The sequence below is a fragment of the Budorcas taxicolor genome, chromosome 14 (genome assembly GCF_023091745.1).
Source record: "Budorcas taxicolor isolate Tak-1 chromosome 14, Takin1.1, whole genome shotgun sequence".
NCBI classification, from domain to species: Eukaryota; Metazoa; Chordata; class Mammalia; order Artiodactyla; family Bovidae; genus Budorcas; species Budorcas taxicolor.
Window position 1 is genome coordinate 32,687,525 of NC_068923.1, and position 17,801 is coordinate 32,705,325.

The 17,801-nt window shown below is 43.7% G+C and overlaps 1 protein-coding gene across 1 annotated transcript in view; it reads right to left on the reverse strand.

The window, feature by feature from the left end:
* Positions 1-17,801, reverse strand: part of SPIDR (scaffold protein involved in DNA repair) — a 284,321-nt gene that overhangs the window by 143,811 nt on the left and 122,709 nt on the right. The window contains exon 8 of the mRNA XM_052651854.1: positions 5,198-5,411. Within this exon, the coding sequence (XP_052507814.1) occupies positions 5,198-5,411 (214 nt within the window). The remainder of the gene's footprint in view (positions 1-5,197; positions 5,412-17,801) is intronic.

Below are 17,801 nucleotides of genomic sequence, written 5' to 3' on the forward strand. Positions count from 1 at the left end.
GCAGCATACGAAGGGTGAAGACCATCTGAAACTAAGTTCCACAAACAGGAAGCTTGTACTGTTTTACCTACTTCTGCCACACCAGCCATCCTTACCTCGGCCCTCACTTACGGCCTCATAGGAAAGTCTGCATGACAAGTAATCTGAAGAGAAAAAGTCAGGTCTGGTTTTCAGATGGGCTGACGTGACAGAGGGCAGTGGCTGGAAATAAGTGTGTTAGCCAACTCACTGGAAAAGACCCTGAGGCTGGGAAAGATTGAGGGCAGGAGGAGAAGGAGACGACAAACGATGAGATGGTTAGATGGCATCATTGACCCGACGGCATGAATTTGAGCAAACTCTGGAAGATAGTGAAGGACAGGGAAACCTGGCGTGCTGCAGTTCATGAGGTCACAAAGACTCGCACACAACTTAGCAACTGAAAACAAGAAGAATCATGAAACAGCCATGTAATAAGCACAAATCTATTCCTTGAAAGCTGGTTTGATTCCTACATGAAAGGTAGGAAAAGAGTAAAAATCAAAACAAAGTGAGACAACAAAATATACTAACGTGCATGAGTACATTCTACTCAGAGTATGTTTCCGGAATATTTGGCAGGGTATGAGGAGAATAGCAAACTGCACCCATATGCCTTTGCTGGACCACCAGTCCACCTTCCTCAACAGCTTTCCCTAACGTAGGGGCTTCAGGTAAAGACAACGCCAACCCAGCTGCCTCTATACGCAGGGCAGCATCACAGGAGAACAATACCACAGCTTCCCAGCAGTCTCCCAACGGTCTCCCACTCTCCATGGCAACTTCCTCAGGACCTGAAGAGCATCTATGAATCATCCATTTCCAGAACATGAGGTTGCTTCTCCACAGATCCGAAGTAACTTAAATAACTACGTGTCCATGACACTGTTAGTAAAAATGGTGATAGCCACAACACAAGCAGTTGTGAGAGTCAAGAATTTTGAATGTTATGACCCAGTCAGAGGCTGACCCAACTGCCTGCATCAAACAGCTACACTTAAACTGTATTAATTCTGTTCCCTCATCTATAGTATGGAAATGACAAATTCTACAGACATCCCACAAAAGAGAGCAGGTAACAAGTTAATTCTGTATTGGACTAGAGTTATAGTTCTTAAATCAATTATTTCTAAAATCCTTAGGATTCTAGATGCAGGTAAAACCAAACAGGCATTTCTGTTTTCTGTTACCAGAAAAAAGAAAAGGGTCTGATGCCAACTTTGGAAAGGGAATGGAGTCAGAACTGTTTTTACATTACCATCTTCTCTGAAGGAAAAAAGTATGCAAAATGATAAGCTGATCTGTTCATAGACATTGTAGACGGTAAGAGCTGACCTTCAGCCCAATGAGAAAGTGGTTCAGCGTTCAGAACCACTGAGAGGGTGATGCTGTGACTGGGGTTAGAGAAATCCCTTACGTATTGGCGTTCCCACTATTCTAGTCTTTGGATTATTCTTTCAAGATTACATTCCTAAAACAGCTAAGGATGGCATTTTTACTGAGCATAATTACTGAGTAAGCTATTAATTAACATATGTTCATTTTCAACATTATTTTCAAACTTCCTCAAAATATCCATGAATGTTCTAAAAGGTTTTTAAAAAAAAAGCCTGATACTATTAAAAAATAACAAAAACACTCCATAATATGCTTAAGATTTGTGGTCAAACATATATCTACTTCCCAATCATCAACCAGACTAGTCTGATTTTTTTCCTCCTGGTCACTTTTCTCCAGCCATTAAAGGATGGTGATGGAGTCCCTACAGTGTCACCGTGCTGGGCTGAGTGAGAGTATGGCTCCTGTGAAAACAGCTGGAGACCCAAGGATCCTGCTTGTGCAGGAGTACTGTTCCTGTCTGCTTGGTGCTGACTGATCAGGAGGGCACTGCTGTGCAGTGAACACTACCTGTCCTGTAAGCTTGTGGAAAGAGAGGGAAAACTTCCCAAGCATTTTCATGTTAGCTAGGCTAGGAAGATCTAATAACCCAGTGCTTTCACAGCTACAAATACTAGTACACATATTCCCACTACCATTTCAATTCCTCAAAAATGAGCTGGTTATCTAATCTCAAGATCTTCTGAGAAAACACGGATCCATGGGCAGAGGAGTCTGGAGTCTGGCGGGCAACAGTCCATGGGGTCGCAAAGAGTCGGACGTGTCTGAGCAGCTAACGCCTTTACTTCACTATGGTCACATGGTCTTGCAAAGCCAACTTCCACTTCTACCACCAATCACATGTGCCCTGCCCTCAAGAAGCTCTCCATGGAGGGTCAGACAGAAGTGTGACTGAAGTGATTTCTATCAGATGTCTTGTAATAGAGGCACATGGAAGGCACTATGTGGCGTGTAAGACCAAGCAACCAAGCGCGTCTTGAGTTGGGAAGAGGCAAGGAAGGCAGACAGAGAAGGGGCAGGAGAGGTGCAAGTTTTGTCACGTGGACCTGGGGTCATGAAAAACCCTCCAGTAAGAAAGAACCATACCTACGAAGGTAGAGGGGTGGTGTGTGTGTGTGTGGACTCTCAGTGACCACAATAAGCCACTGTCACTTTGAGAACAAGACCATGCAAAAGTCACCCACTATCTATTCTGGCTTTTGTCTTTTTTCACAGATTATCATTACGTTAAAAATAATAAAAGAAAAACAACTTCGAAAAATTAGGAAAAACTTTATCATTCTAGCTAGAACATGTGTGGATAAGGCACGTTATGCTTCCATGATCTGAACTCCCAGAAGGCAGAAAGCATGATTGTTTCCAAGACCTTTCAACTAAGAATAAATCTATACTGAATTATGAGATATTTCCTGGGTCCATGGATGTGCTTTAATCTGACAGGTCACGATGTGTCTGTTTATCTGACAGAACTCATGTGCTACATGGAGTGTTCCAAGAGGGAGACACACCAGGAGAGCCGGGCAGCGACACTGGCCGCACTTTCTCCACCCAGGAGCTCAGGGGCCGTGCCCTGTGCTAACAGCCCACCTCTGGAAGACCACGGCCAGGAAGCAGACACACTTTTAAACAAGGAAACTTTTCTTTTTGCTTTTCCAATCTTTATTTTTATGATAAAGAGTACATGTGGGCCAACTGGGAGGCTGCATTAGACATGAAGCATTCCATTCATTCATTAATGTATAATATTTAACCAAAGGCTTAGTGCTGGAACCATAATGTTTCTAACAGGCCTTCACAGCACTTGTGCCTCTGCCAGGAGCTCACTCTGTTCCTGGATCAAAATGACTGATGTGTAGCTTCTCTGAAAGAAATCAACCTTGCTCAAGACAGAAAAAGGGCAGTATCCTCTGACCTCAGTAAGTCTTCCTCTTTCAGAACAAATCCACAGGACACTTTATCCCTAGGACTTCACTTAGCTTACCCTGTGTCACCTCAGTAAGCAGTGTTGAACTCAATGCTCTGTTACCTAAAATACTCACCAAGGTTACTTCCTAATTCTTCACAGAATTTTCAAAATCACTGTGTGAAGCTGAAGCCTCTGAACCACACAGTTATAATCATGTTTTATGTCAAAGAGAAAAACATGTAGAAACAGTCTGGTTCAAAATGGAGTATTTATTATCATTTTTCTTCAGTCATCTTATGGAAAAGCACAGCAGATTATCCCTGCCATGCAAATCAGCAATTATGTATTTACCTTGTGATAACTTAATGAAATATAAACTTGTAACCTGTATATGTTTCTATATGTGTATTATATTGGTCAATTTTAAAATGTATCAAAAATTTAGATAAAATAATGGAAGTTACCTGTGATATCCTCAGCCTGTTTGGAAGAATTTAATTAGAGACTAATGCTCACTCACTACAGACACAATGAAAAAATCCCTCCTCTGGGGAAGAAGTTAAACTTAAAGATCTTTACAATGACAATGACAATGTTAGTCACTCAGTCGTGTCTGACTCTTTGTGATCCCATGCACTGTAGCCCACGAGGTTCTTCTGTCCATGGAATTCTCCAGGCAAGAATATCGGAGTGGGTTGCCATTCCCTTCTCAAGGGGGTCTTCCCCACCCAGGGATCGAACCTAGGTCTCTGGCATTGCAGGCAGATTCTTTACCGTCTGAGCCAGCTGAATTCAAATCTAAGAGTTTATTGATGAATGAAATTTTTAAAATGCCAGTAGGGGTGCTTCCCTGGTGGTCAAGTGGTTAGGAATCCGCCCTGAAATGCAGGGGATCCCAGTTCAATTCCTGGGCCAGGAAGATCCCACAGGCTGCTGAGTAACTGAACCTGTGAGCCACAGGTGCTGAGCCTATGTGCTCCTGAGCCACGCACAAGAGAAGCCACCACAGTGAGTCCGTGAACCACAAGCAGAGAGTAGCCTTCACTCTCTGCAACTGGAGAAAGCCCACACAAAGCACTGAAGACTCAGCACAGTCAAAAATAGATAGATAATTTAAAAAAAAAAAAACCTGCCAATAAAATCAATATCCCTGAGGGACTTCACTGGTAGTCAGTCCAGTTGTCAAGACTCCACGCTCCCAGTGCAGGGTGCTCGTGTTTGATCCCTGGTCGGGGAACTAGATACCACATGCCACCACTAAAGACCCCGTGTGACACAGTGAAGACTGAAGGTCCTGCCACAGCCAGAACCTGGAGCAGCCAGATGAACAGACAGTTAAAACTCAATAACCCTTAAAACAAGTCTGTGCGTACTTTTCCTCTCCTTTTTGTGGTAAAAATTAATATCCTATGCAGAAGAAAACAAACATGGTATCCTCAAAAATAATTTCTGAGCCACTAGTGACCACTTATGCCCTGGAAGATCAAACCCCTATTTCATCTTACTTTATGATTTTTACCCCTCCAACAAAATTAGCAAGTAAGCATTAAATTAGTGTGTATTATCCTACTGTTACATAATCATCATTACTAAAATTACATTTGTAAGAAAAATAAAAACAGAAAGAGCCAGATTTTATAAAAACATAGCCCTTAAGCAGAAATCTTGTTGTGGACCTCGTCCCCTACCAAATTATCGAAACGCTGTTGCCAGAAGTACAAACAAGCCATGAGAGGCAGTTCAGAGCTTCTGTTACATAAAACCTATGTCGAATCCTGGCTCCCTTCCCCTGGCATCACCATATAATAAAGTGATAAAAATGTTCCTGATAACAAAGTCTTTTGAGACACACTCATAGTTGGTGACTGCACTCACCAGGGAGGATAGATGTGGACAACATCCTGTGGACGCCCCCTGAGACAGCGGGCAGTCTCCTTGGTGAAGAGAACCTTCAGGCTGGCCCCCGTGGCCCCACCCTGAGAAGGGCCGTCAGCCTGTAGCTCTGACAGCTGCCTACACGTGGCGACGTGGACAGTGCACTCCTCATGCAGCTCTAGAATCTTCACAGTTAAGACACCAGATTTTATACCTGGAAGGAGATGAACAAAGGCAAACCCATCATTTCATAAAGCATGTTTTTACTCTAAAACTTGAACCCTTTCAAAAACAACAAAGGGAACGTGACCGGGGTCCCCCTGTCTCACACGCCCCTCCACTTCATTACCTGCTCTGACTGCCTACTTGCAAACGTGACCGGGGTCTTTCTGTCTCACACGCCCCTCCACTTCATTACCTGCTCTGATTGCCTACTTGCAAATGATGCAGTATGACTGACCAGCTGCAAATGCTGTAACAATCATACAGATTAACAGTTGTGGATTTCTGTGGAATAATGGGAGTTAGGGCTCGAGACTACAGTGGATGGAATTTGATCTGGATTCAATCACTGGCTCTCTTATTGAGTTGGCCCAGCTACACAGCATTTCAACACCTCATTTTTCTCATATGTAACATGAGGATCATGCCGCCTGCTTTGATTAATATTTTTAAGAATTAAGTAAGATAAATAAAGTTGACGGTGTGCATAGCCTGTAACCATATAGCAGAAATCCCAGATATGCACCCAAGGACTCTGTCACATGCTCCCAGAGATCGAGACAAGGCCGCACAACTCAGTGTTGTTTGTAAGAGCCGGAAACCAACCCAGTATCAATCGGTGGCCAGTGGGGGTGGACAGCGGAGAGTCCACAGCAGCTACCTGCTGTGGACCTGATCTGTGTCTATCAGCTCGGAGAGACCTCAGTAAATAAAAGGGCTAAACAAGCTGTGGCAGGCTAACACCCTAATGTTATTTCTCTCAAACACAAAGACCAATAAAATATCATTACAGACACAAATGTCAGACAGTTACAGAAATATGGACTAGTGAAACACACAGAAAACTTGTGATAACTGCTGCATCATGCGAGAAAGGAGTTTGCCTCAGGAAGGGAAGCCAGGAGACTTCAAACTTATCTGCTGTATTGTTATAAAAATATGTGACGTGGAAGAGACAAAAGATTAATGTGCTGTTAATCCTAGTTAGTGACTACTTATTACTTTTATTACTCTCTGCTTTTTAATTAAAAAGTAAATGCATTAAATGAGATAAAACCTAAGTGTCTGGCACGTGTCTTGTTAATAACAGATATTAATACAAGTTTCATTGCCACTTTAGCTAACCAGTTAACGAAAGGCTTTAACGGGGCCAAGGCTGTGGATATACAGTTTAATTTCGTTTCCATTTCTAAAAACAAACAAACAAAAAACCCCTTTCACTTTTCTCCTTCATTTTCCCCTCTTCCCCAAACTGTTCCATACTCTCCTCTGAGTGCCAACAGCAAGCGTTCACGTATGAAGTAAGGTCACAGCACCTCCCCAGAGCACAACAGGGAATGAGGATTTCTAAGGTATGTGTCTACCCTGAGGAGGGGGGAGGTACGCGAACAAGCACAATGCTAGGCTGCACTGGTCCCTGCAGGGAGTAAAACACACCATAAAAAACAGCATTGCCTAGGAAGGGACTCAGCTCTGCCACTACAGGAGTCTCCAAGTAAAAGGCAGTCCACCCTCAGCAAGCGAACAGGAAGAGAAGTCAGCATATGTGGGGTCATTGTGGTGCACACATTTTTTGCCTGCGCTAGGCAGCAGAGCAGTGGGAGGAGTCAAGTTCACTGGCAGCAAAGAGAAAAGCCCTAGGGTTAGGGCTAGCCACAGGAACATTTCTGGACATATTTCAGGAATTATTAAAACCTGTACACGCACTCAGGGCTCACCCCCAACACCATCCTCTGCTGCTGGCAGAGGCTGCTGCCCAGGGCTCTGAAGCCTGCGCTCTCCAGTACCCACTGCCCCGCTGGAGTTCAAGAGCCAGCGCCTGCCCAGGCAGCACCGTTCTCCCTCCAGTTACCAGTCACTGTTTTGTGCGGCTGATCACAAAGTGACTTAGGTTTTCAGTGGTCTGCCTCCAACTCTACAGTCCCTGACAGATTTTACAGAAGGCCAGACACTACAGAGACACGTAAATAGTATTACAGTAGAAATACCTGTAATTCTGAGTCACACTGCTACTGACTGCAGTTTCTTTGAAGATTTTTATGAGAACTCCTGACAATACCTAATAAATATGAACCCTGACCTGACCATTACCACTGGACGCTTCCTGACTAACAGGTCTTGGCTGCAAGTGGGGCTGGCGGGGAGGGGCTGTGAAGCTCCTCCCACAGGCCAGCGGGGAAGCGGAGGTCGGCTTTCCTTGGAGAAAGGAGGCAGGGTAACCTCTCCTTCCTCGCCAGGAGACAGAGCCTGGACAATCCAAGACCAGTTATGCATTCAATGCAAGTTTCAATCCGAGCACGGCAAGATACTGGTTTTACAAATGACCAATTTTGCAATTACATGGAGGGGAACACAAAAAGGCTATCCTGTGACAGTGGGACAACAGTTTTTCATAAACCCTGTTGAGACTCGGTCGAAACTTCTATCTATGTTGTCAAGGAAGTGTTTCCTGAATCCCAGCCACAGGCAGTGTTCCTTCCCTTAGAAACCCTCAATTGCCTTATCGACACTTATCTTTCTCATGAGAACCCTCCTTTTAAAATGGAGACGGTATCAGCTATTGTCTAGAACACTGCAAACACTGAGAGAGAGACACAGAAAGCCTACAGCGCAGGGCCCGGTTGTTACCTGCGCAATAAAGGCGGCCACTGTCATCACAGCGCTGTCACAACACTAACTTTCCAAGGCCTTTCTAAATCTATTGATGTTCTCGTACCTGAGCCAATAACTCTATGAAATAGGTAAGGAATATACTAATCTCCCGTTTTGACCAGTAAGAAAACGGAACAAGGCAGCTGCTCGCATGACTTCTTCAGGGCGGAGAGGATCACTGGCAGGACTCAGGGGTTAGGGTTAGGTCAGAAAACAGTGTTCTCACAAGTCCTGGAAGCAGTGTCTTGAGGGTAAATGCCAGTGAAAGACAGGAAACTGAGGATGCTTTTACCCCTGTTTTATTATACTAAAACACTGGACTTGTCTAAAATTTTTTTTTTTTTTTTTTAGGTACACCAGGTTGAGAAATGGACTCCAGTGAGGCTTCTCACTGGCAGGACACAGTCAGGATTTCAACACTGGTAAGGAAGAGTGTAATCTGACAGAAACCAAACTCTGAGGAAGAAGAGCTTGAAGACCACACACAGAGAGCACACACAGCAACACAGCACCAGAGTGGGGAAGGCTTGGGAAAGACCACTCACAGAGGAAATACACCACGAGGGCTGAGCAGACGAAACACTCTGCGCTACAAGGGAAAATAGGTACCCTACAGGTAAACATCTGCTGAATGAATGCATCAATAAGAGACTTATTTTTATCACCTAACGGCTCTAAAAAAAAGTCTTTGCGTTTAAATAAGAAGTCTAAAAACAATCGAGCAAATAATATAAGAATACAACATATTTTTGATACTTGAATTGATTTATCTGAAATATACAGATGACTAGAGTCCACTTATAATACATGTTAATTCCAATCTTTCTCAGTGGGTTACACTGATGAATTAATATATATATATTGTGAGAAAAACTTTCATGAATACCTACATAAAAATACTATGCAAAAAACTAACAAAAATTATAAAAGAAAGTACCAAGTGAGGCAAATTGCTATGTGGGGAGAAATATTGAAATCATCCTCCTATTGAGACAGAAACATCTGTAATTTTTTATTATGAAATACCTTTCATAATGGTTGCATTAACTTTAACTTGTTCCATTTATTTATCTAAATGTTGACCACAGAGTAATTTGGGATTTTCCCTATATTATTACTCTTTGTCTTCACAGATATTCCAACAGGCTTGGACTGCAAGGAGATCCAACCAGTCCATTCTGAAGGAGATCAACCCTGGGATTTCTTTGGAAGGAATGATGCTAAAGCTGAAACTCCAGTACTTTGGCCACCTCAGGCGAACAGTTGACTCATTGGAAAAGACCCTGATGCTGGGAGGGATTGGGGGCAGGAGGAGAAGGGGAAGACAGAGGATGAGACGGTTGGATGGCATCACTGACTCGATGGACATGAATCTGACCGAACTCCGGGAGTTGGCGATGCACAGGGAGGCCTGGTGTGCTGCGATTCATGGGGTCGCAAAGAGTCGGACACAACTGAGTGACTGAACTGAACCTATAAAGAGTCTGGCTTTAAAATACATGTCCTACTATTCTCTGAAACTGGTACTTTTTCTCTTCTTCAGGCCAAATCGTCAGTAGGTGCCCATCATGACTTTTCCCCTCAGTCCTCACACCTTATGTACACACATAAACACACATGCACACATGAAAACACACATGTGCACACACAGGCTGGGGTGGGAGGGCAAGACAGTAGAGCAAATTGGGGGGCTTTAAAGTTCACTTGCCTCCTGTGCAGACATAGGAGCAGGTGTGTGTGTGAGATGGGCAAGGGACAGGGGACAATAGTGATATCAAGATACCAGTGTTAGGCTTAGTAAGACTGAGATGCCTCTTAGTTATTACAACAGCCTGGCCCTAACTGACCTCCTCAGTCTGGTACCTGACTGCTCAGCCCTACCCCAAGGTCCTCCAGAGCTGTCTCTTTCCAAGTAAATTTGATGACAGTCATTCCTGTTCTTGAACCCTTCAGGGGCCAACCACTGAGTAACCCAAACAACGGTCCACTGTTTAGAAACGCTTTTGTAACCAGTTACTTCTCCCTGCTCTGCCCTCAAGTTCCACAGCTCTCAAGAAGCTTTAAATTATTGCTATACTCACAATTTAAGAAAGCACTTCATCACCATCTCCCAGGTGAATGCTCTGACCACAGTTGTTTCCCATTCAGCAGTTTATCTCTGTTATGTCATCACTGTAGCTCTTACTTACCAAGATTTTAACACATAAAATGAATAATTTTGTCAACTAAATCATTAACTTTGCACTGCACTTGGATAAATATCAATGAAGTATGTATGAGCTGAATGAATTAAAACAACATAAATTAGTGTAAAGAAATTTGGGACCTCTCTTCTGTTCTTGAATTCATTGCCGACCAAGATGGTTGTGACCTCCCTCTCCTCAACTGGAAGTGATGTGTACCCAAGGGATGCAAAGTAAATTGCAATAAACACTACAGTCCAAAATCAAACCCAAGTGGTATCTGATCTATTCACTCTATTGTACCATTGCTTATTTTCATTAATATATACTGACAGTTGAGTCGTATTTATTTGTACACAACTGTACTATCTTTTCTTTTGAGATGTTACAACTATGCCTGATTCTACCAATGATCTCAAACACCCAGGAAGAGTACAGGCCTGTGAGTGTTCAGTTATTGAGTCTTTAACTGCACTGTCGTTGTTGTGCTTCAGTCATTAAGCCGTGTCTGACTCTTTGCAATCCCATCGGCTGCAGCACGCCAGGCTCCTCTGTCTTTCACTATCTCCCGGAGCTTGTTCAATTTCATGTCCATTGAGTCAGTGATGCCATCTAGCCATCTCATCCACTGCTGCCCCCTTCTCCTTTTGCCTTCAATCTTTCCCAGCATCAGGGTCTTTTCCAATGAGTTGGCTCTTACCATTAGGTGGAAAGGAATGGAGCTTCAGCTTTAGCATCAGTCTTTCCAATGAATATTCAGTGTTGATTCTCTTTAGGATTAACTGGTTTGATCTCCTTGCAGTTCAAGGGTCTCTCAAGATCAATCTTCAGCACAGCAACTGGAAAGCATTCTTTATGGTCAGCCTTCTTTATGGTCCAACTCACATCCATACGTGACTACTGGAAAAATGATAGCTTTGACTAGATGAACCTTTGTCAGCAAAGTAATGTCTCTGCTTTTTAATATGCTGTCTAGATTGGTCATAGTTTTTCTTTCAAAGAGCAAGCATCTTTTAATTTTGTGGCTACACCCACCGTCCTGAAGATTTTGGGCTCCTCAAGATTTTGGAGCCCAAGAAAATAAAATCTGTCACTGCTTCCACTTTCTCCTCTTCTATTTGCCATGAAGTGTTGGAACCGGATGCCAGGATCCTAACTTTTTTTAACGCTGAGTTTCAAGCCAGCTTTTTCGCTTTCCTCTTTAACCCTTATCAAGAGGCTCTTTAGTTCCTCTTTACCTTCTGCCATTAGAGTGGTATCATCTGCATACCTGAGGCTATTGATACTTCTCCAGCCAATCTTGATTTCAACTTGTGATTCATCCAGCCCCACATTTTTCATGATGTACTCTGCATTTAAGTTAAGAGACGTTACTCTGAAGGGTAACAATATACAACCCTGTCATACTCCTTTCCCAATTTTGAACCAGTCTCTTGTTCCATATCCAGTTCTAACTGTTGCTTCTTTATCTGCATACAGGTTTCTCAGGAGGCAGGTCAGGTGGTCTGGTATGCCCAAGTGCATTATTATATTGTTACTAATGCTTGATACCTCAAATTTTAGTTTCTGAGTAAATGTTGTAAGCTGCCATCAGATTCATTTCATAGATAATTTCACAATAAAATTCATAAAGCTCTAACTAGGAGCTCTAGATTACAATACCTTTTAAAAACTAAATTCTGAGGAAATTTACATCTTAACCCTGTAAAAGCACAATTATTCTTTGTAAAGCTTATGCTCCCCCATAAAATTTTAAGTCATCTGGCAATGATGAACAGACACATTTCTTAACCACAACTGCTTACTGAACTGTAAACAATTATGCTTTCACTTCTTGATTCTACATTTTTTTTTGTTTTGGCCTTTTCACCCAGTTTAAAATATTTTCTTCCAAAAGCCACAATAATTCTAAGCATGAAACAGAAATCTGAAACCCAAGTCTTAAAAAGAAAAAAAAAAAAAAAACACCAGACAGGACAACATGGCCTGAGAGACTGTGATGCTCATCACAGTCCCCAGCAATGCAAACAATGGAGAGAGCACGTCAGCCCTGGGATCACAGAGACACAGGGCGGCCACCAGCTGTGTCAGAGGACCTGTTCTCTGGGGTAGCCTGCACTGTTCTGGAGAGGGTAAATGGGCAATGGAAGGTCTCATTTTTTAAGAAATTCAAGTAAGGAAAAAGCATACAGAAGCCCCAGGAAAGCAACAGATCCCTCAGCAAAGTTCACACAAAACCAGAGAAGAGGGAGTACTCCGGAGTGCATGCCTATGTCCCCCTAAATCCACATGTGGAAGCCCTAACCCCACGCTGTGGCTATATTTGGACACAGACCTCCAAGACAGTAATTAAGGTTGAAAGAGGTCATGGTGGGAAGGGGCTGATGTGACAGCATTAGTGAGGGTCCCTGGGAGAACAGAGGAGAAGGCAATGGCACCCCACTCCAGTACTCTTGCCTCGAAAAATCCCATGGACAGAGGAGCCTGGTGGGCTGCAGTCCATGGGGTCACTAAGAGTCGGACACGACTGAGCGACTTCACCTTTACTTTTCACTTTTATGCATTGGAGAAGGAAATGGCAATCCATTCCAGTGTTCTTGCCTGGAGAATCCCAGGGACGGGGGCCTGGTGGGCTGCTGTCTATGGGGTCACACAGAGTCGGACACGACTGAAGTGACTTAGCAGCAGCAGTAGCAGTTGGGAGAACAGAGCCACAGTTTCCTGTATCTCTTTGCCGACCAGAGAGGAAAGGCCATGTGAGCACATGCCCAGATGGCTGCCGTCTCCAAGCCACGAAGACAGCTCTCACTAGAAACTGACCATGGTGGCACCTCAATGCTAAACTTTCAGCCTCTAGAATAGTGAGAAAATAAATGTCTGCTGTTTAAGTCCTGCAGTCTGAGGCATTTTGTACGGCAGCCAAAGCCAAGTAAGACAGATTTCGGTACCATGAAGTGGGCTGCTGCCATAGTAAATACCTGAAAATGTGGATGCAGCTTTGCAACTGGACAGTGGGCAGAGACTGGAGAAGTATGATGTACATATTAAGAATACAGATGTTAAAGGTGATTCTGGTGAGGTATCAAGCAGATGTGAGGAACAAGTCATGGACAGTGGAGGACAGGGGACTGCTATGGACCAAATGTTTCTGTCCCCACAAAATCTTTATATTGAGGTCCCTAACGTGATGGTGCTTGGAGGTGCAGCTTTGGGAGATGATTATACCAAGAGAGAGCCCTCAAGAATGGGATCAGCACCCTTGTAAGAAGAGACACAGTGGGGCTCTCCCTCCTCGCCTGTAAGCACACAGCAGAAGGCAGAAAGAAGCAAAACTTGAAGATCTGTACAATTCTCAGCCTGTCCATATTGCAAAACAATGAAAAAGCATACTGGGACGAGGATACCAAAGACGTAGCTAAACGATCACTCAGTAAAGAGATTTTGTGAGCACAGACACTACCAGTCTGAATCAGAGGAGACAAAGACCACAGGAAATGAAGGAAGGCTGCGAGCCTTCTTTGTAGGGCAGAAAAGCTAGCCTGCAAATATGTGTCACCTTCAAAAAAGGGAATGATGACCCTAAAGGCCACCCAGAGATCCTAAGGGCTGCCACTCTCAGCACAAGGCCGGGGCAGGGCTGATACGCCTTTCTGTGCTTCCAAGGGCGGGGCTGCGTCTTGGGTCTGTGGGGAGAAGGTGCCCTTCTCCGTCCCAGAGGTGGTGTCTCTGTAGAGAGCCCTCGGTGAGAGGTCCAACGGAGCCGTGGGGTGACACCGTCCTCCGGGGGGCCTGGATGGCAGAACACTGAACCAAAGAGGATTTTCCTTGACCTTTAAAATTAACAGAATGACCCTTGGTAGTTTCTGGGTTTGCTTGGGACTTATCACTGCATTCTTCCTTCCTGGTTCTTCCTGTGGAAAGGCAATGTCTGTCCTATACCTGACCGCACTGTATCTAGAAGCACATGACTGTGGTTTCACAGCTATTGAGGAATTCTGTCTCAGGCTGGAATCGAACCTCAAGTCTCACTTACATCTGATTCAGACATCTAGACAAAACTCTGTACTATAGAGCCAATGCTGGAAAGGCTTAAGGGTTTGGGGGCTGCTGGGATGGAATGAATGCATTTTGAATGTGAGAAGGACATGAACTATTGAAGGCTAGGGTAGAATATTTGAGACTGGATGCTTCGGTCCCTCAAAATTCATACACTGAAGCTCCCTCGCCTCCCAGTGTGGATATAGTTAGAGACGGGGCCTCTAAGGAAGGGTCTAAACTTAAATGAGGTCATAAGGATTGGGGCACTGATTTTAAAGGATTACTGTTCTTTGTTGTTGTTCAATTTCTAAGTCGTGTCTGACTCTGTGACCCCATGGACAGCAGCACACCAGCTTCCCTGTCCTTCACTATCTTCCGAAGCCTGCTCAAAGTCATGCCTTTTGAGTCGGTGATGCCACCCAAACCATCTTACCCTGTCATCCCCTTATCCTTTTGCCTTCAACCGTTCCCAGCATCAAGGCCTTTTCCAATGAGTTGGCTCTTCACATCAGATGGCCAAAGTGCCCTTAAAATAAGAAGAGAAACTAAAGAACCAGATCTCTCTCTCTCTGCATAAGCACACAGCCAGATGGCAGCTGCCTAAAAGCCAGGAAGAGAGCCTCACTAGAACTAGATCTTGCCAGCACCCTGATTTCAGAATTTCGGCCTAAAGAGCTCTGAGCAATAATGTCTGCTATCCAAGTCACCCAGTCTGTGGTACTAAGTTATGGCTGCCCAAGCTGACACAGGGTCTAGTACGGGTTAGATTTCCAAAGGTTAGCTGTGTCTGGGACCACCTGATGTGCAAACTGACCCTTCCACGCTGAGTACACACAAAGCAAGGTCTTCTTTATTGAAAAACTTCCTTGTTTAAAAACTTTCCTTCATAGTATTGTAGGTAATATTTCTGGCTCAGAAAACAGTATTAAAATGGTATTCAAAAATCATATTGCCCACCTGCTAGAATAATGGAAATAAAAACAAAAATAAACAAATGGGACCTAAGGAAACTTAAAAGCTTCTGCACAGCAAAGGAAACTATGAACAAAATGAAAAGACAACTCTCAGAATGGGAGAAAATAATTGCAAATGAAACAACTGACAAAAGATTAATCTCCAAAATATATAAGCAGCTCATACAGCTCAATATAAGAAAAAGAAACAGCCCAATCAAAAAATGGGCAGGAGACCTAACTAGACATTTCTCCAAAAAAAGACATACAAATGGCCAATAAATTCATGAAAAGATACTCAAAAGATACTCAATATTATTCATTATTAGAGAAATGAAAATCAAAACTGCAAAGAGGTTATCACCTCATAGCAGCCAGAATGGCCATCATCAAAAAATCCACAAGCAATAAATGCCAGAGAGGGTGTAGAGAAAAGGGAACCCTCTTTCACTGTTGGTGGAAATGTAAATTTATACAGACACTATGGATAGCAGTATGGAGATTCGTTAAAAAAAAAAAAAAAAAAAACACTAGGAATAAAACTACCATATGACCCAGCAATCCCACTACTGACATATATCCTGAGAAAACCACAGTTCAAAAAGACATATGTATCCCTGTGTTTATTGCAGCACTAGTTACAATAGCCAGGACACAGAAGCAACCTAGATGTCCACTGACAGGTGAATGGATAAAGAAGATATGGTACATATATACTATGGAATATTACTCAGCCATAAAAAAGTATGAATTTGAGTCCGTTGTAGTGAGGGGGATGAAGCTAGAGCCTGTTATATGGAGTGAAGTCAGAAAGAGAAAAACAAACATCGCTTATATGTATATATGCATTAGCATATATATGGAATCTAGAAAAACAGTACTGATGAACCTATTTGCAGGGAAGGAGTGGAGATGCCAATGTATAGAACAGACTTGTGGATACTGTTGGGGAGGGGGAGGGTGGGATGGATTGAGGGGCAGCACTGACATATACACACTGCCCTGTGAAAAGCAGACAGCCGGTGAGAGGATGCTGCATGACGCAGGAAGCTCAGCCGGGCGCTCTGCAATGACCTAGAGGGCCAGATGAGCAAAGGGGAGGCAGGCACAAGAAGGAAGGGATAGATGTATAATCATGACTGATTTGCACTGTCATACAGCAGAAACCATCCCAACATCGTAAAGCAACTTCCTCAAAATAAAAAAAATTTAAAAATCACACTGAAAACAACTTTTAAAAGATCATAGGGCTGTTAAATATCTCTAATTTTTTATATATTTAACATCAGCTATAAAGCAATCAAATGTCTTGAGAAAAATTTTAGGAACCCAACTACAAAACAGCAAATTACTACTTCTGGATAGTTATTAACTAGCAGAGTCCTCTAGAAATCAGGGCTCACATCCACCTTCTCTAAGCCATCCTGAGGGAGGCTAGAGTGCGTGTGCATCTGTGCAAAGTGCACACTCACTGTCAGTCCAACATGCTGAAAACCCTGCAGCAAAAAGAACTGAAGACACATGTACTGACATGTGGACAGATCCAGGGTGTCCCTAAGGCCCTGTTACTCTTGATACTTACTCCAACAGCAACCCTAATCCCCTCCCACTCTCTGAGAACTATTCGTAAAGGATATTCTAGTGAAGAACTTCTAATCCATCAGTTAAGCCACTCTAAATTGGGTCATAATAGGCAAGCTTCCCAGATGGTGTTGTGGTAAAGAATCCGCCTGGTAACGCAGGAGATACAAGAGATGTGAGTTTGATCCCTGGGTCGGGAAGATCCCCTAGAGGAGGAAATGGCAACCCACTACAGTATTCCTGCCTGGCAAAGTCCACAGACAAGAGCCTGGCAGGCAGCAGGTCATAGGGTCACAAAAGAGTTGGATATGTATTAGCACACACACAGGCGGTATCAATAATTAGAGCAGTGTACGTTCCAGCAGGAATTACAGTGAATTCACAACTACTAAAGCAGAGCAGGTTATTTCAGAGGTGGGTGCCATCCCCTTTCCAAGGACATTGTAATAGACCCTAAGGGGAGGAGAGGGAAAAGGAGAGCAATCAGCTGAAGGATTAAAATGAAATGGCATCAAAAAGTTTATCGTCTCTCCAAGGACATGCATGGATAGACCCGGGAGTACAATAACCAGAGAGACTGAGGGGGGCGCTCGGAGGATGACTTCCTGCCGGAACAGTGGACAATGGCAACACAGGATCTCAAAGAGAAATCACCAAAGGTTTGGCTGAGACAAATTTTCTCAGGAAAGAAAGAGGCACAGACCAAGTGACCTGCACGGGCCTTCAGCTCCAGCAGAGCTAGGGCCATTTCTGCACTCCGGTGTCATGGAAAAACTTTAAATGTACCACTGACGCCATTTATTCACTTCATAAACACCTGCTGAGTCCCCGGGCACAGCCCAGGGTTGGGGTCAGCCCTGCACATCCTTGTGGCACTTTGCAGAGCTAGGATTTGCCTTTACTTGGAATACCTACTGAACAACAGGACGCCAGCAGTGTAACTACCAACAGAGGAAAGTGTACTGGGCCTGGTGG